The sequence below is a fragment of the Scyliorhinus torazame genome, chromosome 9, assembly GCF_047496885.1.
Source record: "Scyliorhinus torazame isolate Kashiwa2021f chromosome 9, sScyTor2.1, whole genome shotgun sequence".
Lineage (NCBI taxonomy): Eukaryota > Metazoa > Chordata > Chondrichthyes > Carcharhiniformes > Scyliorhinidae > Scyliorhinus > Scyliorhinus torazame.
In genome coordinates, this window is record NC_092715.1 from 259,978,229 (window position 1) to 260,002,563 (window position 24,335).

General features: G+C 43.8%; 1 protein-coding gene across 2 annotated transcripts; it reads right to left on the reverse strand.

Annotated features, from left to right (window-relative positions):
• Window positions 1-1,168: 1,168 nt before the first annotated feature.
• Window positions 1,169-24,252, reverse strand: LOC140429837 (dnaJ homolog subfamily C member 25-like). 2 transcript variants are annotated; one of them, XM_072517319.1, is made up of 4 exons: window positions 24,226-24,252; window positions 13,024-13,176; window positions 8,939-9,409; window positions 1,169-7,755 (listed from the first exon to the last, which is right to left on the reverse strand). In XM_072517319.1, exons 1-4 carry the CDS (start codon window positions 24,235-24,237, stop codon window positions 7,633-7,635), a joined length of 759 nt encoding a protein of 252 aa, XP_072373420.1. In that variant the 5' UTR covers window positions 24,238-24,252; the 3' UTR covers window positions 1,169-7,632. The 2 variants fall into 2 exon arrangements, with proteins under 2 accessions (XP_072373420.1, XP_072373419.1); XM_072517318.1 differs by lacking the exon at window positions 24,226-24,252 and adding an exon at window positions 20,108-20,413.
• Between the last annotated feature and the right edge of the window lie 83 nt (window positions 24,253-24,335).

Sequence of the window (24,335 nt, forward strand, 5' to 3'; positions counted from 1 at the left end):
AGTATTGACAGAGGCCACTTGACGGGAATATCTGAACAGCTTGCAGACCATGTAGTCAGTGCTCCGACCATTTGAGGCAATGCCCATTCGGGGTCCAGAGCTGGAAGAAAGGGTGGCACGGGAAGGGAGAGGGCTCTTTCAGAGGGTCGGTATATACTTAATGGGCCGAGTGGCCTCCTTCTGTACTGTCGGGATTCTATAATTGTATGAGATGGTGCTGCAGCTTACGGTCTTAGATTACATCTGAAGTATATGCGCAGGATATAATTACATTAGCAGTTCAGAGAAGGTCCACTTGTCTGATACCTGGGATGACAGGGTTATTCTACAAAGGTTGGACAGGCTGGGCCTGTATCCATTGGATTTCAGAAAAATGTGAGATAATCTTATTGAAGCATAAGGTCCTGAGGGCACTTTGTTGGGAGACACTAGAACTCGGAGACAGTCTCCCACTTAGATGAAGATAAGGACAATGTTTTCCTCGGAAGATCATTAGTCTGTGGAGACTGGATCATTGAATATTTTAAAAGGCTGAATTCGCCAGATTGAAAGTAGAGTGGAGGCCACAATCAGATCAGCCACTGTCTTATCAATGGCAGAACAGGCTCACTCCTAGATTATAAATTCATACAACTTCAGCTCACATTTTAGCATGCAAAAAAATTGCAAAAACCTGAAACGTGCAAGGTTGAGTCTAACTAACGGCAGACATCATTAGATCCGGGTGCTCCGTTTTCCTCCCAGTCCAGAGGTGCAAGTTAGGTGGATTGGCTAAGCTAACTTGCCCCTTAATGTCTAAAAGGTTAGGTGCAGTTACGGGGATAGGGTGGAGGTGTGGGCTTAAGTAGGGTGCTCTTTTCAAGGGCCGGTGCAGACTCAATGGGCCAAATGGCCTCATTCTGCACTGTACGTTCTATGATTCTATCCACTTTCACAGCAACTGATGTTACCTTGTCGCAGTCCCTCAGAGCTATGGAACCTCTTATCTTAGGGTATTCTCTTCCCGGAGACTATTAAAACGCAAGCTTTTCCCACCAACATTCATGATTTAGCTCATCCTTCCTGTCTCTAACCTGCATTTTATGAACTATACGATTTGCCCTTCAGCTAAGTGAAATATTCATGTCCACAGACTATAACATCTTTATTGTAAACAATTTCAAACACATGCTCTGAAATATTCATTTATTTAAAACTTTTCAAAAGTACACATGGCATAATACACTGTTCTACCAAAAGTAGAACATTTTAAACTTACAATCCTGTTTCATTATATGTAGTTGACCAATTTTGGTGTAGCACAGTGGTTAGCACTGCTGCCTCACAGCGGCAAAGACCTTGGCTGACTGCGTAGTTACCACATTCCCCGTGTGTGGGTTTTCTACCACAGTCCAATGATGTGCAGGTTAGGTGAATTGTATATGCTATATTGCCCCTAGATGGGGTTATGGGGATAGTGTAGGGGATTGGGCCTTGGTAGGGTGCTCTGTCGATGGGCCAAATGGCCTCCTTCTGCACTGGTTGAATTCTAATTACTGGACATTTTCTTTGCTACTCAGTTGGGTTACCTATCAAACAGCAATTTGGGCTCCCAATATGTTAGGATTAGGAGACTGTAGGTGCCAGCATATTCACACGAGGTTTTCTCACAATTGAGATGAGCATTGAGAGCTGTACTGTTCAATGCTTACTTCAGCTTGTTTTAATTCTTGAAGGCAGTTTGCTTGTGATATTTCACATTTCTGGTGTGACAATACTGACGTCCACAAAATACTGACACGTAAACTATAGTTGCCAAGTTCCAATTACAGATGAATATTCAAGAACCCCTCCCCTCAACCCCACAATTTGAGTCGATAATAAATTAATATACTAATGAGCATCTAATTTCATTCTTTGATTTCCCCTCCTCCCTCAGTGATATACCTAGAAATGCACAATCACACAGATCCCAGATTAAGGATCTCATACTCAATCTATAAATAAGATCAGTCAATCTTGCAACAAATCTGATCAAGAATAGTTTAAAAAGAAAAGAGTTTTTAAACCTGTCTATTCCATCGGCTAAGATTAGACCGAAGCAGATCTCAGGACAGGCCTTCGGCATAAAGTACATTCCAAAATGTGATGGAAATTCATATTTTTCAATTAAAAGACTTCGGAATACTTAAGGAACGTATTTGTCTAAAGCATGCCACAGTATTCTCATTAGGTTTTAAATAAAGCAAATTTACAGCAATTTAATGGCAAACTGCATAAGGTAAATACATAAGACAAAAAAAAAACTCGAATAATACCGCTGGGCTAGTTTAAAAAAATCAGATAGACAGTAGCTTTATAGACAGCTGCAAAGAGCTCTTGCAACAAGATGCGGACATGAACAATACAATTAAAAGTGCATTATTCACAGGCACCAGTCAAAGAACACCCAGCAGAATGAGAGAACTTTTAAAGTCCACATCAAAATACAACAGAAATTCCATGGTCTTGTGTAAATATACAATGGAATAGTGTTATACCTGTCGAGACTGCAGCCTGAGGGAGCTTCTTTATATTGCTGTTAATTGGAAAAGGGAGTACGCTGGGCGAATAGATACAAACACAAATTTCACCAGTTCTACTGTGGAGAATGGACTAAAAATTGTTCCCCTCACAAAAAGTTATATACAAATACTGATATGTGACTTCATGCTTGTGTTTGCTTTCATGGCCTATGGCAAGTTGAACCTGCAAGCAGAGACTCAACATACTCTAGCCCATTGTATCCAATGAGCCTCCAGTGGTGTCTACCTGATGTTGCAATGGGCACAAAGTTGATGCAAAATACATTCCTGGAATATCCTCAGCATCTCTCACCTCCAAACCTTTGCCTATCTAAACATTACAACATCGTAATTAGACAGACCACCGCTTTCAGTCCTCAAAACAGAAATCTGACAGGAGGAAACTTTGCCCCGGGTAAGAAAGGAATACAATAGTCCTGTCTTTGCATAAAAGACAACCATTTCTCTCTAAAACCCAAGCAGTATCTCAGAGGCAGAGGTGAACAGGGAGAATGTTGTGTTTATGGACGCATGTTGTGATTAGTTTTTAAAAACGTCAGAAGACACATTTAAAAATGTAGATCAGTCAAGACCTAACAACTTGCATTTCTGTAGCACATTTAGCAAAGATGATCTAAGGCATTTCATAGAAATGTTCTCAAGACATATTTTGACACAGTGATAGAACTGACCAAAGGTTTGGACAAAGAGATGGGCTTAAAGAGGCAGAGTTTAGAGGAGAAATTCCATACCTTTGCGGCCAGCGTAGCCAAAAGCATCACCGCAAGTCGATGGATAAAGTAAATTGGGGACACTCAAGAGGTTGGAATTGAAGCAGTGTAGAGATTGGAGAGCTGGAGTGTTAGAGATAGGGGTGAGCAAGGTCGTGGGGGGATTTGAACGCAAGGATGAGAATTTCAAAAATCGAGGCTTTGTCAGACTGCAGCACAATGTAGGTCAGCAGTCACAAGGGTGATGGGTGAAAGGGACACGGCGCAAGAAAGGAAATGCAGAGCTGAATGAACTCAAGTTTAGTGTGGAGGAGGTGAGATGCTACCCCTGGGAGCACGGCAACAGTTGAGACTGCAGGCAACAAAAGCATACATTAGGGTTTTCAGCAATCCATGTTACACAAGAATACAGATTAGTAGCTGCGCTTTGCAAGATTTTAATTATCGGCTGGAGGCAGCGATCAGTGTTTCACTTCACTTTGTTAGGAATAGTGTTATTTTCTGATCTCCAGAGGAATCCTTCTATTAAAGGACCGCGCTGGAACAATAGTTATATAGAGCAGTAATATTTTTCTTTAATAAAATGGTGGCTTCAAATATGAAATAATCTTGCGAGTAACACAAATATTAGGGTTTTTAGATATTTGAAACTATTTTAAACATTTAACTCACGTGAGGTGGCACGTCTCTGTATATAAATATTTATATTCTCAATAAATGTCTTTGCAGCATATAAAAATATTTATAACCTGTGGAATTCAAAGCCAATTTAGAAAAACAAGTAGCCCTTGAATTACCACTTGGCTCAATTCTAATATTTTGACTTTCTTTGAAAGCAACTGGAAGGAACATCCGGCACAACATATCAGGTATGGAACAACTCCAGAAATTCTGTGCTGCTACACCATTCAATTGTGCCTCACAAGGTCATATGTATCACACTTTCATTCCTATAATGTGACATTTGACACCGTTTACACAAAAATCTGCAACTATAGGTGGCTCAGATACAGCTCTACTCGTAATTTCACACCCAAGTTTCATGTCCAATGGTCTGTTTATTCATTTGAATAGCGCCATCATTTCATTTTGACAATCAGTATTGACCCATTTTCCTGCTGCACTAATTCCCTATGGCAAAAGTTCAAAAAAAAAGGACAAAAAGTATATTAAGTTTAAAAAAAACAAACTCAAAGAGGGAGAGAGTAAAACAGATATGCTAATCGCATTGGATTTATTCTCAGGCCGACATGTGAATCCCGATTAGCACATTATAACAAACGTTAAAGAATGTTCGACAAAACTCAGCAACAGCAACGTATTCCAACAAAATTTAAGGAAAAATATATATTTTTAAACTCAGAACCCCCCCCCCCAGAATGCAGATTTTCATATCTTGCCGAATATTTGCTCAGACACAATATTTTACACCTCCAAAGTCATACCAATGCTACTCTTATTAGTTGTGTTGTCTGCAATTGCAGCCAGTGAGCTGAAGTGCAGTTGTTGTTGCAAAATAGGGAACGCAGTAGCCAATTTGCATACAAGCTCCTGGACAATGTGATGACTGGATTTTTATTTTTATATATATATATATATATATATATATATAAATATAATCACCTGCCATTCACACAGCGCACTTAAAGGTTCCTTGAAAGAATAAAAATCTTACCAAGGCAGGTAGATGAACAGTAATCAGGAACAGATACCCTATCTGAAGTTCACTTTCCTAAGCCAAGGGTACCTCCCAAATTATATCATTTAATTTAGGAAGGACTCTTCCAACTGTTTCCATCGGGCAGGAGATTAAAAAAAGTCTGAGAACACGCACTAACAGATTCAAAAACAGCTTCTTCCCTGCTGTTACGAGACTCCTAAATGACCCTCTTATGGACTGATCTGATCTCATCACGCATCTTCTCTACTGAGTAGTACTGCACTCCTGTATGCTTCACCCAATGCCTGTGTCCATGTATTTACATTGTGTATTTATGTATGCCCTATGTTTTTTTCATGTATGGAATGATCTGTCTGGGCTGTACGCAGAACAGTACTTTTCACTGTACCTCAGTACATGTGACAATAAAACACAAACAAAACAAAAAGGATTTTGGGTGTTATCACAATGTTTTGTGGACGCTTGCTCTGCACCTCCCGTACTGTAACAGTGACTACACTCCCAAAGTACTTAATTGGCCGTAAAGCATATTTGCTCATATTTTTCATGAAAGGCACCATATAAATGCAAGTGTTCCTTTTTCCTGTGAAGTGTCTTCGGATATTTAATTCACATGGTCGCAAGTCTTTGTAGCAATAAATTCCCAGAGTTCAGCTAGCCTTCGCTTGAGAACTTTCTCACTATGAAACTTTGTGAACTGCAAGTGATGTTTTATGTGTTATACATCCAAAACAAAATCCTAGTTACGGTTTCCAATGAAAGTGGCTTTAAGTAGTACTTGTAAGCTAGTGAAGCAAAACTGCATTCACCCAACATATAATGCAAACACCCCTTCCCCAATTAGGTATTGTCAAATTGATTGGTATCACAAGTCCGCCATCTTTCATTGTCTGCTGCCGAATAGGAACGGTTGCCGCTCTCAATGGGTTTGCCCAAGTCCACAGTGAGTGATCAGTCAATGGCATTGGTGACATTCTAAATTGTCAGTTGTGTTATCTTATTAATGCATGCTTCTAAATATTTTTGTGCATATGTTATTCCTCATAAAGCTTAGAAATTAGGTGACTTTGCTTTAGTATCTCATTGCAAAGCCACAATGAAGAATATTTCAACAAGTTGCTTACAACTGGAGATGTTTTTGTGTTTGTCTAAGATATTAGCCTTGGGGTGGACAGCGAAGGAAGATGCATATTCTAAGATTCAAACCTTGAATAAAATTATATTATCGGCTTCATGTTAGTCTAATACTAATAGACCCAAGTGTGCAAAAATGGTCCTGGCCTAAGCATTTAGTTGAGATACATGGTAACGATCCACTGCATGATATACACATTTTAATAAAACCATCAACATTCTCTAATATAAAATGCTGGAAGCATCTGTGGAGAAACTCTTTCTCTCTCTCCACAGATGCTTCTGAGTATTTCCAGCATTTTTCATTTTTATTTCAGATTTCCAGCAACCGCAGTATTCTGCTTCTCAATTAACATTTTCTAACAAACTAGCTTGTGGGCACCAGAGATTAGCTATACCAGGTTTCTGTATCTGTCACTGCATGCTGAACTGGAGGCACCAACTTAGTGCAACACAGGTTCAATCAGGCCTGTGTTTCATAAAGATCATCTATGCTTGGACTGTCATCTACATTTTATACTGCCAGCTACTTGGCACTAAGGTACTTAGCCCCATAATAATGTCTAGATTGATTTCATTAATCTGAAACAATGCTAAATACATTTTTTTAAATCCAAATTGAGGCAATGAACATAAATGGCAACATGAAGATCCCCTTTAAATACTGCAATAGCTGGGAAGAGACCTTAAGGACACAGTAAGTAAAGTAGTTATTTTAACAGCTCTATCTCGAGAGTAGACAGCAACAGTGGATATTGGCTAATTTGGTGGATGTTGTCAAGTCCTTAAGAGGACATGTTCAGAGAACCGAGCTGCCCAAAAGAAATACACCAACTTTTATTATTTGGCTGATCAGCTACAAAATTGAGACTTGTGAAGCAAATCAGAGATTTTTTAAGAGAACTAATGATGGTAAAATTAGTGCATCCAGAAGTGAGGGGTGTACAAAGGGGTAGGGGGTGCAAGCAATAAATACGATTAATGCAAACTGTAACCAGAGTCTATGTTCACAAGCCTCCTGTAGATTCTATCTAATATATAATACTGGCTCTAACTAAGCTCCTGCCAGCTGGTCTGGAACAGCCAAGATTTAACATCCCGAGAAAGCCAAATAACCATTAAATGGTCAAATCTCACATTTTAAGTTTTATTTCTATGACATTTTAATTTACAACCATAAATGCTACAGTTGACTAACCTTTGTCAATGCAATTTCCATCTCACCTATATATTAATATATTTATATATAAAATGAATAAGCAACCAAAATTGTAAAAATTTATCAACTTTAGTCCTTCCAGTTCAAAAAATATAATTTGAATAATGGAAATAATGTAGTCAAGCTCCATTAAATATCATTTCCGATAATATCGGAGCGTGCATCTTTTTGGGAGGGATGAATCAAAATGGTAATAGGGCTGCAATTTTTTTGTATGAACTGAATCCTGAGTTTAGGTCAATTATATTTATATTCCATTATCAAAATAGGGTTTTATTGTATAAAAAGACATTTTCTGTAAACAGTGGTGTAAGGCAGAGGTATTTAGTCATCTACGAAGGTCAGCCTCCCTGGCCCCTCATTTTTCATCCAACGTCGATACCGTTTCCATCGAGGATCTGAAGCTACTTTCTTTTTGAGCTCTTCCTCTTGTTCCACCTTATAAACCTTAAAAAAAAAACACATCATTAAATTCTCGGGTACACTGCTCCCCTTCAGCTCAGTGGGCTGATCCAGTGAGAATAAGGTGTGCCACGGTTGAACTTTGGCTCATGCTCGAGTTAGCCAATTGCTCTAGGGTCCATTAGCATTACAACGGAGTACAGTTAGGTTACAAGGGGGCAAAATTAATGAGGGTTCTCACTGAAGCAGAATCCAGTGAACCCTGCCTGAAGTGTATGTATCTGGGATGGTTGTGGAAGTATAGGATCAGATCAGATTTGGACGCAGTCCCCCTAGGAACATGGGTAGGCCATTCAGCCCCTCGACATTGTTCCACCATTCAATGGGACGTGGCTGAGAAATTTCTCGTCTGTGTTCTGAGGAAAGGTCATCAACCAGAAACCGCTTCACTCTTCACATTTGCTGCCAGGTCGTCTGAGCATTTCCAGCAGCTTTGAATCTGTATTCCCTCTGGTAACGCTGAGCAGCGCATTGACAGTCACTACCAATGGTCACTTGGGGCAACTGGCCAGAAGGCAACTGTCACCCACTGACTGCACCTCAGCAGAGGACTCAACAAGTACAGGGTGTAGGAAAAGTGATAAGAAAACAAACATGTACGAGATGAATTTTTTCAGGGAATCCAGAGCCAGCTATTTTCCCCAATATAAATTCCATGCCAGCAACAATTTATTTATTTTTCCAATTAAGGGGCAATTTAGCGTGGCCAATCCACCTACCCTGCACATCATTGGGTTGTGAGGGGATATCCATGCAGACACGTGGCGAAGGTACAAACTCCACAGTGACTTGGGGCCGGGATCAAACCCGGGTCCTCGGCGCCATAAAGCAGCAGCGCTAATCACTGCGCCACCGTGCCGCCCCTCCAGCAACAACTTATAACCATGAACAATGACAAAATATTGTTCAGTTTGATAACACCCTTGTAGGAGAAGGTGACAAAGCTTCTAAAACTAGGTGCCTGTCTAAATTTTGCACTTGTCAATGTGCATTATGCGTTGATTTAATTTTTCGTCCTGGTGTGTTTAGATGTGTCAGGCATAATGCGACAAATATTTGAGACGGAGTTACGTCCATTACAGTACTTCCACGTTCTTCAAGACTAGGGTTTCCATTTTGTACATGAAAATAACTTATCCTGCTCTCGATTACAACATGCAAGGCTTACCTCAAAGTTTTCCCATAACCACAGCTTTCTCTCAAGAAACGTCTCTTTCTGATGATCTTCAAGACTGTCAAACTGGCCTTGTGACATATGCATGTTTTTTCTGATAATGTACAATTTCTCTTCTTCTCCATACTCTTCCCGTTTTATGTGAAAGTGGTAAATCCACCTGCAGTACCAGATGACATAGCTACAGATGTAATAAGGAGCCAAAACGATTTGGAAGAGGAGTATGTCATATAGCCGTGGTTTCTGATAGCCCCCTTTAATGTCAATGTTATTTTTGATAATGCCTTTAATGATTTCCTCCTCCTCCTCTTTGATTTCTTCTTTCGAGCGTCTGTTTTTCCCTTTTTCTTTCGCTTTATTAAGCAGACCTTGCTGCTTAGCAATTTCTGTAGCCTGGATTCTATACTTTGGAACAGTGGTGAGATAATGAAGGGCCTCGCTGTAACTGCTCCACCAGCTGTAGTACTGCAACAACAACAAAGATTCAAACACACAAAAGGTGCAAAAATTAGCACTGAAAGCCATTTTACAAATATAAAAGACCCTCAAATCAGTATCCCGTTAGAAATTGCATCAAACGAACTTAAATCCTGAATAATGTACTTGCTGCAAGAAAGCTACCTGCTTTCAGTAATAATACAATTTATTCGAATTAATCCCCCATCGCATTCCTCATGAAGTGTTGGACCTTCTACATATCGACATACTAGGTTTTTAATTAGTTGGGGAATTAGGATTATGGGGAGAAGGCAGGGAAGTGTTAAATCAGCTATGATCTTATAAAACTGCAGAGCAGGCTCAAAGGGCTGAATGGACTATTCCTGTTCCTAATTTTTATGGACTTGTCATTAAAACGGAGCGATTTGGAGGGTCATTTTAAGGGCATTAAGAGTCAACCACGCCATATGGGACTGGGGTCACATGTAGGACAGACCAGACAGGGATGCCAAATTCCTTTCCTTGAAGGACATGAGCGTATCCGACCAGATCACTAACAAGTCATTCTTTCCCATTTTTAAATTAATGATGGGATCTGGACTCAATACCTCTCGGCTGCTAGTCTGTATCGTAACAATTGTAAGCCATTTACACCAACTGCCATAAAAGCTGAAACAATGTGAACTTTCTAGATGCAAAGCATAGTGTAATTGCTCTGAATAGAGCTGAGGTATCAGAACAGACCATTTCCTTCCCCCTCCCCCCAAGTCTACCATTCAATCCCTAGAATACAGCTCAGCAGGCTGCCATTCTGTCTGACAGAGCCCTTTGAAGGAGAGTCCCACTCCCCTGCTCTTTCCGCAAAGCCCTGTAAATTTCTCCCAAGTCCATAGTTAATCGCCTTTTGAGAGTTACTATTGAACCAGCTTTCACTACTTTTTCAGACCGGGCATTCCAGATCGCAAAACAATTCTTATTTTCTTGCCTGGATTGTTGGTATTTTAAAATGTATTTTATTACAAACATGTATCAAAACAGGTTACAATACAAACACCACGGGAAACATACTTCCCAGCAATCAACTATGCAGTCTGCACAAAGTTTTCCCCTTTTCACCCCCCCCCCGTGAACAGCTCCTCAAACAGTCACAAACATCCTCCACCTTTTCTCAAACCCCTCTGCTGAGCCCCTTAACTCATATTTAGATAAGTCCCCTGGGCCGGATGGGATTTATCCTAGGATTATCTGGGAAACTAGGGAGGAGATTGCTGAGCTTTGATCTTTAAGTCATCTTTGTCTACAGGAATAGTGCCAGAAGACTGGAGGATAGCAAATGCTGTCCCCTTGTTCAAGAAGGGGAGTAGAGACAACCCCGGTAACTATAGACTAGTGCGCCTTACTTCTGTTGTAGGCAAAGGCTTGGAAAGGTTTATAAGAGATAGGATGTATAATCATCTGGAAAGGAATAATTTGATTAGAGATAGTCAACGTGGTTTTGTGAAGGGTAGGTCGTGCCTCTCAAACCTTATTGAGTTCTTTGAGAAGGGGACCAAACAGGTGGATGAGGGTAAAGCAGTTGATGTGGTGCATATGGATTTCAATAAAGCGTTTGATAAGGTTCCCCACGGTAGGCTACTGCAGAAAATACGGAGGCATGGGATTCAGGGTGATTTAGCAGTTTGGATCAGAAATTGGCTAGCTGGAAGAAGACAGAGGGTGGTGGTTGATGGGAAATGTTCAGACTGGAGTCCAGTTACTAGTGGTGTACCACAAGGATCTGTTTTGGGGCCACTGCTGTTTGTCATATTTATAAATGACCTGGAGGAGGGTGTAGAAGGATGGGTGAGTAAATTTGCAGATGACACTAAAGTCGGTGGAGTTGTGGACAGTGCGGAAGGATGTTACAAGTTACAGAAGGACATAGATAACCTGCAGCGCTGGGCTGAGAGGTGGCAAATCGAGTTTAATGCAGAAAAGTGAGAGGTGATTCATTTTGGAAGGAATAACAGGAAGACAGAGTATTGGGCTAATGGTAAGATTCTTGGTAGTGTGGATGAGCAGAGAGATCTCGGTGTCCATGTACATAGATCCCTGAAAGTTGCCACCCAGGTTGAGAGGGTTGTTAAGAAGGCATACAGTGTGTTAGCTTTTATTGGTAGAGGGATTGAGTTTCGGAGCCATGAGGTCATGTTGCAGCTGTACAAAACTCTGGTGCGGCCACATTTGGAGTATTGCGTGCAATTCTGGCCGCCGCATTATAGGAAGGATGTGGAAGCATTGGAAAGGGTGCAGAGGAGATTTACCAGAATATTGCTTGGTATGGAGGGAAGATCTTATGAGGGAAGGCTGAGGGACTTGAGGCTGTTTTCATTAGAGAGAAGAAGGTTAAGAGGTGTCTTAATTGAGGCATACAAGATGATCAGAGGATTAGACAGGGTGGACAGTGAGAGCCTTTTTCCTCGGATGGTGATGTCTAGCACGAGGGGACATAGCTTTAAATTGAGGGGAGATAGATATAGGACAGATGTCAGAGGTAGGTTCTTTACTCAGAGAGTAGTAAGGACGTGGAATGCACTGCCTGCAACAGTAGTGGATTCGCCAAAACTAAGGGCATTCAAATGGTCATTGGATAGACATATGGACGATATGGGAATAGTGTAGATGGGCTTTAGAGTGGTTTCAAGGGTTGGCGCAACATCGAGGGCCGAAGGACCTCTTCTGCGCTGTAATGTTCTATATTTTATCTTCTCTAACCGCAGGAAGTCATACAGGTCACCCAACCAAGCCGCTACCCCTGGTGGTGATGCCGACCGCCAAGCCAGCAAAATTTGTCGCCGTGCAATCAGAGAGGCGAAGGCTACGACATTGGCCTTCCTCCTCTCCATGAGCTCCAGCTTCTCCGAAACCCCAAATATCACCACCAAACGGTCTGGGCCCACCTCCTCCTCCACTAGCCTAGCTAAGACTGCGAACACTCCCACCCAGAACGTTCCCAATTTTTTCAAACGCAAAACATGTGCGCTTGATTCGCTGGCCCTCGCCCAAACCTCTTATCTGCTATCCCCTGGAAGAACCCACTCATTCTCGCCCAAATCATATGCACCCTGTGCACCACCTTAAACTGTATCAGGCTCATCCTTGAACAGGAGGATGTTCTTCCCTGGATTGTTTGCCAATTATCTTAAATTGGTCACCTCTGGTTACGGATTCTCCCAACAACGGAAGCAGTTTCTCCTTGACCACCGGAATATTTAATTTTAAGCATTGCTTTCAAATATTCCCTTAACTTTCTCTGCTTCAAAGTGAATAAATCCAGCTCCATCAGTCCCTCAGCAAGAATCAAAAGTTAAATTTTTAAAAGTAATTTATAATTATTTTCCATTTAGATCACTTGTGCTACCTGATAAATCCTACAGCAAATATTGTTGACAGTGGAATACCAGGTCAGTCCCATAACGGAGGAACCAAATTAACAGAGAACATATGAATAAGATTACATCAGCAGAGGTCAGGCTTACTGACTGGGAACTGTTATCCAGCCTGTTTATGTAGATAGAGGCTTGGTAGTTCCCTGGAACTGTCACTCAACATTCAAATAGTCTTTCCTTTCTGTGTAACATATTCTTACATAACTGCCTTACCTGAAAGAGTGATATAGCACAAACTGTCACAATTATAACTATTCGGACGTCCACTTTGGGTGCCAGCCTTCTCTTGTAGTAATGGTAGTAGTGTCTGTAGAATTCATCAGGGTGGTCAAGCATGTAATCATAATCCTTTCGGGCTTCATCATCCTGCACGGTACAGGGTTAAAAACAAATGGCAATTACTAACTGTGTATTAATTCTCAGCTCATGTATAAAGCTGGACAGTATTTTTGATCAGTTTGTAACAGCATACATTTAGATCATTTCTATTGATAATTCTCTAATTATAAACAGGGAGAGTATCAAAAATAGTACATGTAGAAAACTGCAATTCTTGTTATACAAGGGTTCCTCACTTACACTCTCAAACCTACTCAAGGAGTACTTTAGGAGTGCGATGGACTACTCGCTATTTGCCTGGATGAGTACGATTCCAACAACATTCAGGAAGTTCAATACCATCCAGGACAAAGCAGTCTGCTTGATTGGCACCCCATTCATCATCTCCAACATTCACTCCCTCCACCACCAATGCACAGTGGCAGCCGTGTGTACCATCTACAAGATGCGCTGCAGCAGCTCACCAAGGCTCCTTCGACAGCACCTTCCAAACCTGCGACCTCTACCAACTAGAACAAGGGCAGCAGATGCATAGGAACACAGAACATAACAGCGCAGTACAGGCACTTCGGCCCTCGATGTTGCGCCGACCTGTGAAACCATTCTAAAGCCCATCTACACTATTCCCTTATCGTCCATGTCTATCCAATTACCATTTGAATACCCTTAGTGTTGGCAAGTCCACTACTGTTGCAGGCAGGGCATTCCACACCCTTACTACTCTCTTGAGTAAAGAACCTACCTCTGACATCTGTCCTATATCTATCTCCCCTCAATTTAAAGCTATGTCCCCTCGTGCTAGACATCACCATCCGAGGGAAAAGGCTCTCACTGTCCACCCTATCCAATCCTCTGATCATCTTGTATGCCTCAATTAAGTCACCTCTTAACCTTCTTCTCTCTAACGAAAACAGTCTCAAGTCCCTCAGCCTTTCTTCATAAGCTCTTCTCCCTCCATACCAGGCAACATTCTGGTAAATCTCCTCTGCACCCTTTCCAATGCTTCCACATCCTTCCTATAATGCTGCGACCAGAATTGCACGCAATACTCCAAATGCGGCCGCACCAGAGTTTTGTACAGCTGCAACATGACATCATGGCACCGAAACTCAATCCCTCTACCAATAAAAACTAACACACCGTACGCCTTCTTAACAACCCTCTCAACCGAGTGGCAACTTTCAGGGATCCATGTACATGGACACCGAGATCTCTCTGCTCATCCACACTGCCAAGAATCTTACCATTAGCCCAGTACTCAGTCTTCCTGTTATTCCTTCCAAAATGAATCACCTCACACTTTTCTGCATTAAACTCCATTTGACACCTCTCAGCCCAGCGCTGCAGCTTATCTATGTCCCTCTGTAACTTGTAATATCCTTCCGCACTGTCCACCACAACTCCACCGACTTTAGTGTCATCTGCAAATTTACTCACCCATCCTTCTACGCCGCCCTCCAGGTCATTCATAAAAATGACAAACAGCAGTGGCCCCAAAACAGATGCTTGTGGTACACCACTAGTAACTGGACTCCAGTCTGAACACCTCCCATCAACCACCACCCTTTGTCTCCTTCCAGCTAGCCAATTTCTGATCCAAACTGCTAAATCTCCCTGAATCCCATGCTTCCGTATTCTCTGCAGGAGCCTTATCAAACGCTTTACTGAAATCCATATACACCACATCAACTGCTTTACCCTCATCCACCTGTTTGGTCCCCTTCTCAAAGAACTCAATAAGGTTTGTGAGGCACGACCTACCCTTCACGAAACCGTGTTGACTATGATTAATCAAATTATTCCTTTCCAGGTGATTATACACCCTATCTTTATAAACCTTTCCAAGATTTTGCCCACAACAGAAGTGAGGCTCACTGGTCTATAGTTACCGGGGTTGTCTCTACTCCCCTTCTTGAACAAGGGGACAACATTTGCTATCCTCCAGTCTTCTGGCACTATTCCTGTTGACAAAGATGACTGAAAGATCAAAGCCAAAGGCTCAGCAATCTCCTCCCTAGCTTCCCAGAGAATCCTAGGATAAATCCCATCCGGCCCAGGGGACTTATCTATTTCCACACTTTCCAGAATTGCTAACACCTCCTCCTTATGAACCTCAAGCCCTTCTAGTCTAGTAGCCTGAATCTCAGTATTCTCCTCGACAACATTGTCTTTTTCCTGTGTGAATACTGACAAAAAATATTCATTTAGCACCTCTTCTATCTCCTCGGACTCCAAGCACAACATCCCACTACTGTCCTTGACTGGCCCTACTCTTACCCTAGTCATTCTTTTATTCCTGACATTTCTATAGAAAGCTTTAGGGTTATCCTTGATCCTACCTGCCAAAGATTTCTCATGTCCCCTCCTGGCTCTTCTTAGCTCTCTCTTTAGGTCCTTCCTAGCTAGCTTGTAACTCTCGAGCGCCCTTACTGAACCTTCATGTCTCATCTTTACATAAGCCTCCTTCTTCCTCTTGACAAGTGTTTCGACTGCCTTAGTAAACCACGGTTCCCTTGCTCGACCACTTCCTCCCTGCCTGACAGGTACATACTTATCAAGGACACGCAGTAGCTGTTCCTTGAACAAGCTCCACATTTCCATTGTGCCCATCCCCTGCAGTTTTCCTCTCCATCACCTGCAAGTTCCCTCCATGGCCCTGGAACCCCCTTCCTAACAGCAGTTTAGGGATGGGCAATGACAATCCTGGTCTAGCCAGCGATGCCCTCTTCCCGTTGTTATGACATCGTTGGCTAGTGCCCCAGAGTCACAACACAAGTGAATTAACCAATAATTCTTATAAAAATACCCAAAGTCTTTGGCCCTTGGCTGCTCAATAATTGTAAGTTTAAACACAATTACGGTTTATTTATACCAAGAACTATCATGAAATATGCAGTAAATACAACTGGTAACAAGCTAATACCTACTACCCCCTTTAACTGTCCCACTGTTACCGACACACACAAGACAGGCAAACAGAGGGGTGGAAAGGAGTAAAACACAATAAGACTGAAGGTCAAAAGATATATGAGTCTTTAGATGGTAGTTCTTTAGCACACTATCTTCATAACATGCTAAAGACTCGGATTTATAGCCAGTGTTTGTAGTCATTCATTCAGGGTCCCCGGAGGCTAGAAAACACAGTACTCTCAGGCAGCCTGGAGAAACATCTCATTTCACATCAAACCTTGCTTTCAGCTCGTGGGTTGACTTCAGGCCTCTGCAGTCGCAAAAACGGTACGCAGACTGCTGGAGAGAGAGTCAGCCCTCAGTAGCTTTTTGGAGAGAGTTAGTCAGATCTCTTCACCCAGGCTGCCAGAATCCAAACTGGAACCTCGTGACTCTGAAAACATCCCAGTGGGATCAGATCCAAATCACCACGGTACCAGGGAGAGCACAGCATTTTGGGCCAAATTCATTGGCTACCAGCCAAATCAAACAGTGTCAGCACTGATGCCAGTCAGTCTACAATCACTAGTCCAAGTCAGCACCACCTTCCAAGTCCTTTTGTTTGAATTAAAGGCACAGGCCACTGCTTCCTTCTGCTTAAATCAAAGATACAGGATGCCTCAAAGACAGATGTCCATAAATCATCTGTGGAGCAAAAATGTGACGACAAAAATAAAAGAAAGGGGAAATAAGGGAACAGGAAGGACCCTTAACATTGTGAAAGAATAAAAAGTACATTACATATACCAAATGTAACACACTTAATTGAAATGAGGGCAACACTTAATTGAAATGAGGGCAGAGTACAAGCCTCTCTCATCAAAGAGTTATTAACTGCAATTAAGTCAAAGTTAAACAGTCTTGTTGATGAAAGCACCGAGAAACCTTCTGCCTGGATCAGTAGTTGATAATTAACTTCTCAACACACACACATAGAATTTACAGTGCAGAAGGAGGCCATTCGGCCCATCGAGTCTGCACCCGTCCTTGGAAAGAGCACCCCGTCCAGGCCCACACACCTCCACCCTATCCCCGCAACCCCACCCAAACTTTTTGGACACTAAGGGCAATTTAGCATGGCCAATCCACCTAACCTGCACATCTTTGGACTGTGGGAGCTACCGGAGGAAACCCATGCAGACATGGGGAGAAAGTGCAAACTCCACACAGACAGTGACCCAAGCCTGGAATCAAACCTGGGACCCTGGAGCTGTGACGCAACTGTGCTAACCACTGTGCTACCATGCTGCCTCTTAAAGGGCAATGTTTGTTACTGCTATTCCAGTCAGGCTTTCTAGATTAGTAGGCTACTCCTAAACACCTAAAGTCTTTGAGACTCTTCTATAGCATATAAATGGAACTTCAATAATTCATCGTATTCTTTCATACAGATTTACTTACAAAAGCCTGAGAACATGCACGAACAGATACAAAAACAGCTTCTTTCCCACTGTTACCAAACTCCTGAATGACCCTCTTACAGACTGAACTCCATGCATCCTCTGTATTGTGTAGCATTATACTCAGTTATGCTTCACCCAATGTCTATTACATTGTGTATTTATCATATGTCCTATGTTTTTCATGTGTATAACGATGTGCCTGGATTGCACGCAGAACAATACTTCTCACTGTATCTCGGTACAAGTGACAATAAATCTAAATGCACTCCAGTGGTGCTTAATAAGGACCTGCTTTTACATCTTCAGCAATAGGTAGCACTCCATTTCCAAGGATGGGCCAACAAGCAGAAAACAGTAGAAATAAACAGGCCATTCTTGCATTGGCAGCCTGTGGATAGCGTAGAACTGTAAGGATCAGTAATTGGGTCTTGATTTGGATACGGGGACCAAATGTAATTTTTCCAAGATTATAAGGTACGGTAAAGTTCCCATAGTCCTAGATGACCATAGTCTGCTTTTCCCTGAGGGGGGGAGCTGACTGGTGGTGATTTAACCCGAGGATCACCACACCTCAGGCAAGATTGAGACGGCAGGCCTCATAACCTCAGCCAGTACGGAATTGAACCCGCGCTGCTGGCCTTGATCTGCATCATGTCTAGCCAAGTGAGGTAAACCAGCCCAAGATTATACAATGTTGGGCAGAAAGGTGTATTGTGAGGAAGATGTAAAGCAGCTACAGGAGGATTTGGACAGACCTATGGAGCAGGCAAGAACAGGGCAGAAGGAAAACTGAGAGGTAATCCACTTGGAAGGAACAAGGTGTGGCGTATTCCCTCAATGGTAAGAAATTACAAAGCGTAGATGTGCACAGGGACCTGGGTGCCCCTTTGCATAAATCACTGAACGCTAATGTGCAGGTGCAGCAAGCTATTAGGAAGGCTAATGGAATGTTTGCCTTTATCACAAGAGGGTTTGAGAACAGGAGTGATGAAGTCTTGCTGCAATTGCAGGAGCTTACACCCCTCCTGAAGTACTGTTCCCCTTGCCTCAGAAAGGATATTACCACAGAGGAAGTGCAACAAAGTTTCACCAGACTTGTTCCAGAGATAATGGGACTGACATATGAAAAGAGATTGGGCAAACGGAGCCTGTATTTTCTACAGTTTCAAACAATGAGGGGTGATCTCATTGAAACCTACAAAATACTTAAAGAGGTTAGACAGGGTAGATAGAGATAAGATGATTCCCTTGGTTGTAGGGTCTAGAACCAAGGGCCCAATTTCAAAATAAGGGGGATGCCACTTAGGACCAAGGTGAGGAGAATGTTTTCACTCTCGAGGGTTGTGAATCTCTGGAATTCTCTACCCTAGAGACTGTGGAAGCTCAGACATTGAGTGGGTTTCTTACGAGATTGATGGATTTCTGATTAACAAATAACTTAAAAGGGCTCTGGGGATAGTGGGTGTAAAAGGCATTGATATGTCCAATCAACCGTGATCGTGTTGAATGGCGGAGCAGGCTCAACGGGCCTCCTCCTGTTCCTATCTACCACAGCCCGCCCTCAACTCTCAAACTGGAAATTTAAAATTATTCATGACAAAAGATTTGTTCTCTACATTCAGAAAAAAAAATCAAAGGCTCGGACAATCGTGTTCATATAATGAATAGCAGAACCAAAGGAATTAGAAAGGGTCCAGGTTGGAATTCCAGTTTTCGCTGACACAGATTTTTAAGTGAGGAAGATGCGAATTTTAGCTATGCTCCAAACCTTGCATAATTATCTAGGCTGTCCATTCACTGTTCTAAAAAGCAGAGCTACGGTGTTAGAGGTCCTGCTGGCTTATTCAGGTGGAGGTACAAGATCCCAGTATTCAAAAGCAACATGGACTAGGGGCCTGGTTTACCATTTATCCCTCAGTCCACCTCACCAGAACCGCTAACGGCTACCATTCTATCTGTGTATCGGAATTGCTGCCAAAAGATTAACATGAACAAGTGATTTAAACATATCATTTCATACTTTTAACAGTAATCCTACAAATTATACCTCTGTAAATAAGGTTAGCAATTAACCCCGCAGCAAAATACTTTCAAGTGTATTAGGAAGTTTGGAAGGAGAAACCGAGGTACAAGTTGAAGTGACAAGTTGCCAAATCTTCCATGCAAACCAAAGCAGTTTGTCAAACAGCTATTACAGACTGGATGTTTTAAAATTAACTATCACAGTAACCAGAGATGCATGTTTTCTTTTGCCAGTAGCTGACATCTGCATACAAGCACCAGCAGCAAACACTAAGTGTCAGGCGAGCGACTGCAGTGTGCCAACCCCAATCACCCCTCGAGCAGCACCGTCACCCTCGGGATACTCTTCCACACTCACCCCCAAATGAATACTCAACATAATCCCCACTGCACACCTCACAGCCCCAATCACCCATCCCTCCAGGTGCCCCCTCCACCCTGTTCTCCCTCACAGGTGCCTCCTACCCACAACAAATGGGACCTCCACAGATGTCTCCTCCACCCCAAAGATGCCCCTGCCCCATCCTCCTAGGGATTGGGAAGAAGCCGCAAACCTACTCAAACCCCGTCCCCTCCCTGCAGACCTTCAGAGTCTCGTAGGCGGTGGCGACCAGCAGGAAGCGCTCCTCGGGGTTCTCCTCGGCCTCGGTGGGCCGGTACCGGTCCGGGTGGTAGCGCCGGGCGAGCTGGCGGTAGGCGCGGGCGATGTCGCTCTTGCCGGCGTCCCGGGCCACGCCAAGCACGTCATAGCAGGAGACGGCGCCGCAGTAGAGACCTTCCACCAGGCCGTCGGCGCGGCCGCACAGGGTGAAGGAGGCGACGCAGAGCCGGAGCAGCAGGAGCCTGCTCCCCCGCCTCCCCACCGACGCCATGGTCAGCGCACTGGCGGCCGGGCGGCCCGCGCGTGCGCAGTACCCTCGCCCCGCCTCCAGCCCGCCACGTGGGAGCGGCGCGTGCGTGTGACACGTCACCATTTCAAACCCCAACGGTCGTCCGTCTCGCGCGGGCAACGGTCATGGGCGAGGCCATTCAGCCCCTCTTGTCCATGCTAGCTCCTTGAATGAACCATCCCATTTCCCCTTCATGCTCTTCCCCGCAACAAATCCCACCAGTTCTTGCCCCCACTCAAACATTTATCTAATTCCCCCTCTTTTATCATTGAATCTTCATAGATTTTATTTCAATTTACATTTTGTTTCCCCAAATGGTGAATGAATTGGACCGAAGCTTCTTTTTCACGATGTCAGTGGGTGACACTCATGCCTTCGAGTCAGGAGGTCGTGGGATCAAACCCCCACCCACGCCAGGGACCTGAGCACGAAAGAGAATCCAGGTTGACACCACCATTGCTGTACCGAGGGAGAGCTGTTCGGTCAGCTGTGCCGCCTTTCAGATGAGAGATGTTGAAACCAAAACCCCATCTGTCCTCTTGAGTTGGATGGAAAAGATCCCATGGTATTATTCTGAAGATTAGCAGCAGAGTGCTGCCTGATGTGTTGGCCAATATTCATTGCTCAATCAAATTACTGTACATAATGATCTGGTCATTATCACATTGCTGCTTGTGGGAGCTTTGCCAGGTTTAAATTGACTGCAATACTTCCTATGTTACAAACACTTCAAAAAGTGCTTAATTTCTTTGGGGCGTCCTAGGTATTAAAGTGTGGAAATCCCTCCTTAAAGCTCTCTGCCCGCCTCGCTCCCTTTAAGACACTCTTTTTGATCAAGCATTTGGTCACCATCCTGATATATCTGTTTGGAACTTCCTTTGGCAAATGGCCTTCTCCTGTTTTTATGTTGAGAATACATGGGTGCATTTATGATAAACATATGGGAGAAAGAAATGGAAAGATATGAGAAAAGGGTGAGATAAAGAGGGGAGGGAGGAAGTTCAGAGAGCCATAGAGTTATTCTGGCACAAAAGAAGGCATTTAGCCCATTAATCTATGCTGGCTGTCTAGAGCAATCCGATCAGTCCCATTCCCCCACCTCATAGCCTGTTTATCTCCCTCAGATTCCCATCCAATATCCTTTTGGAATCATTGACCATCTCTATTTCCACCACCCTTGGAAAGCATCAGGTTCCAGGTCATTATGACGTAAAAAAGCCATTTCTCGCATCCTTAGGCAACACCTTCTGAAACCAATAGTCGCGACATCTAGAAGGACAAGGGCAGCAGATATCTGGGAACACCATCACCTGGAGGTTCCCCTCCAAGTCACTCTTGTCACAATCTTATCTTATCACAGCTCTATCAAATCGCCCCTCAATCTCCTCCGCTCCAAGGAGAATAACCCCAGTTTTTCCAACCAAACCTTATTACTAAATCCCCTCACTCTTACAGCCGTTCGCAGGCACTCACACCCTTCCGAAAGTGTGATGACCAGAACTGGATTCAGTACTCTAGTTATCACGTGCAGCATAGGCACCAAAATGGACCAGTTGGACTGAATGACCTGTTTCAGTGTTGTACGTTCCTACGTCTCGTCACAGGCAGTCCCCTCAGGATCAAGGCTGACTTGCTTCCACTCCAGTTCGATGGGTTCTGAGATAGAATTGAACAAAGAACAAAGAAATGTACAGCACAGGAACAGGCCCTTCGGCCCTCCAAGCCCGTGCCGACCATACTGCCCGACTAAACTACAATCTTCTACACTTCCTGGGTCCGTATCCTTCTATTCCCATCCTATTCATATATTTGTCAAGATGCCCCTTAAATGTCCCTATCGTCCCTGCCTCCACTACCTCCTCCGGTAGTGAGTTCCAGGCACCCACTACCCTCTGCGTAAAAAACTTGCCTCGTACATCTACTCTAAACTTTGCCCCTCTCACCTTAAACCTATGCCCCCTAGTAATTGACCCCTCTACCCTGGGGAAAAGCCTCTGACTATCCACTCTGTCTATGCCCCTCATAATTTTGTATACCTCTATCAGGTCGCCCCTCAACCTCCTTCGTTCCAGTGAGAACAAACCGAGTTTATTCAATCGCTCCTCATAGCTTATGCCCTCCATACCAGGCAACATTCTGGTAAATCTCTTCTGCACCCTCTCTAAAGCCTCCACATCCTTCTGGTAGTGTGGCGACCAGAATTGAACACTATACTCCAAGTGTGGCCTAACTAAGGTTCTATACAGCTGCAACATGACTTGCCAATTCTTATACTCAATGCCCCGGCCAATGAAGGCAAGCATGCCGTATGCCTTCTTGACTAATTTACAGTGCAGAAGGAGGCCATTCACCCCATCAAGTCTGCACCGGCCCTTGGAAAGAGCACCCTACCCAAGCCCCACACCTCCACCCTATCCCCCTTTATCCCCGTAACCCAGTACCCCACCTAACTTTTTTGGGCACGAAGGGCAATTTAGAATGGCCAATCCACCTAACCTGCACACCTTTGGTCTGTGGGAGGAAACTCGGAGCATCTGGAGGAAACCAACTCACACAAGGGGAGAACATGCAGACTCCACAGAGACAGTGACCCAAGCCGGAAATCGAACCTGGGACCCTGGAGCTGTGAAGCAACTGTGCTAACCACTATGCTACCATGCTGTCTGAGTAAGCCCAATGGGTGATCTGCAGACTCTGCCACATGTGGGGGGGGGGCTGGTGCTTTGGAAGGCTGGGCAGATGGGATGCATTTGGTGTTTTTTTTGCCCTCCCTCAGGCACCTCTGCATGTTCCTGGCAATGTCTCTCGCAGTGCTCGGTGCGTCCCCATCCGAACACCTTGGTTTTGTTCGAGGACAAACCATTGGGACTTGTGACACTCCTGCATGACATGACTGTGTGGAGTTTGCACATTCTCCCCGTATCTGCGTGTGTTTTCTCCGGGTGCTCCGGTTTCCACCCAGTCCAAAGATGTGCAGGATAGATGGATTGGCCATGATAAATTGCCCCTTGTGTCCAGGGATAGAAACATAGAAAATAGGTGCAGGCCATTCGGCCCTTTGAGCCTGCACCACCATTCAATATGATCACGGTTGATCATGGAAATTCAGTATCCGACTCCCACTTTCTCTCCATACCCCTTGATTCCTTTAGCCGCAAGGGCCATGTCCAGCTCCCTCTTGAATATATGCAAAGAACTGGCTCCAACAGCTTTCTGTGGTAGAGAATTCCACAAATTTTCAATTCTCTGGGAGAAGACATTCTTCCTCATCACGGACCTGAATGGCTTACCCCTTATTCTTAGGCTGTGACCCCTAATTCTGGACGTCTCCAACATCGCAACATTCTTCTCGCATCAGACCCATCAGGATTTTACATGTTTCCACGAGATCCCCTCTCATTTTTCTAAACTCCAGTGCGCACAAGCCCAGTCGATCCAGTCTTTCTTCACATGTCAGTCCTGCCACCCTCAGTCTGGTAATGCTTCGCCGGCCACCCTCAACAGCAAGAATGTCCTTCCTCAAATGAGGAGACCAGAACTGCACACGATACTCAAGGTGTGGCCTTATCAAGGCCCTGTATAACTGCAGCAAGCCATCCCTACTCTTATACTCCATTCTCCTCGCTATGAAGGCCAGCATGCGATTAGCTTTCCTTACCGCCTGCTGTACCTGCCTGCCAACCTTCAGCGACTGTTCCACCATGACACCCAGGTCGCTTTGCACTTCCCCTTTTCCTAAACTGCCATCACTCAGATAATAATCTGTCTTCCTGTTTTTTGCCACCAAAGTGGATAACCTCACATTTACCCACATTATATTGCATTTGCCAAGCATGTGCCCTCTCAGCTTGCCTGTCCAAGTCATGCCTCTTTGCATCCTCCCCACAGCCCACGCAGGTTCGGTGGGGTTATGGGGATGGGG

Bases quoted from the DNA above. Each gene is read 5' to 3' on its own strand.
- LOC140429837 (XM_072517318.1), bottom strand. From the start codon at position 20,395: ATGGCGTCGGTGGGGAGGCGGGGGAGCAGGCTCCTGCTGCTCCGGCTC. The intron at 9,410-13,023 runs GTAAGGCAGTTA...TTGTTGTTGCAG, and splicing joins GTGCTATATCACTCTTTCAG to TACTACAGCTGGTGGAGCAG. The intron at 7,756-8,938 runs GTAAGCCTTGCA...TTTTTTTTTAAG, and splicing joins GGTTATGGGAAAACTTTGAG to GTTTATAAGGTGGAACAAGA.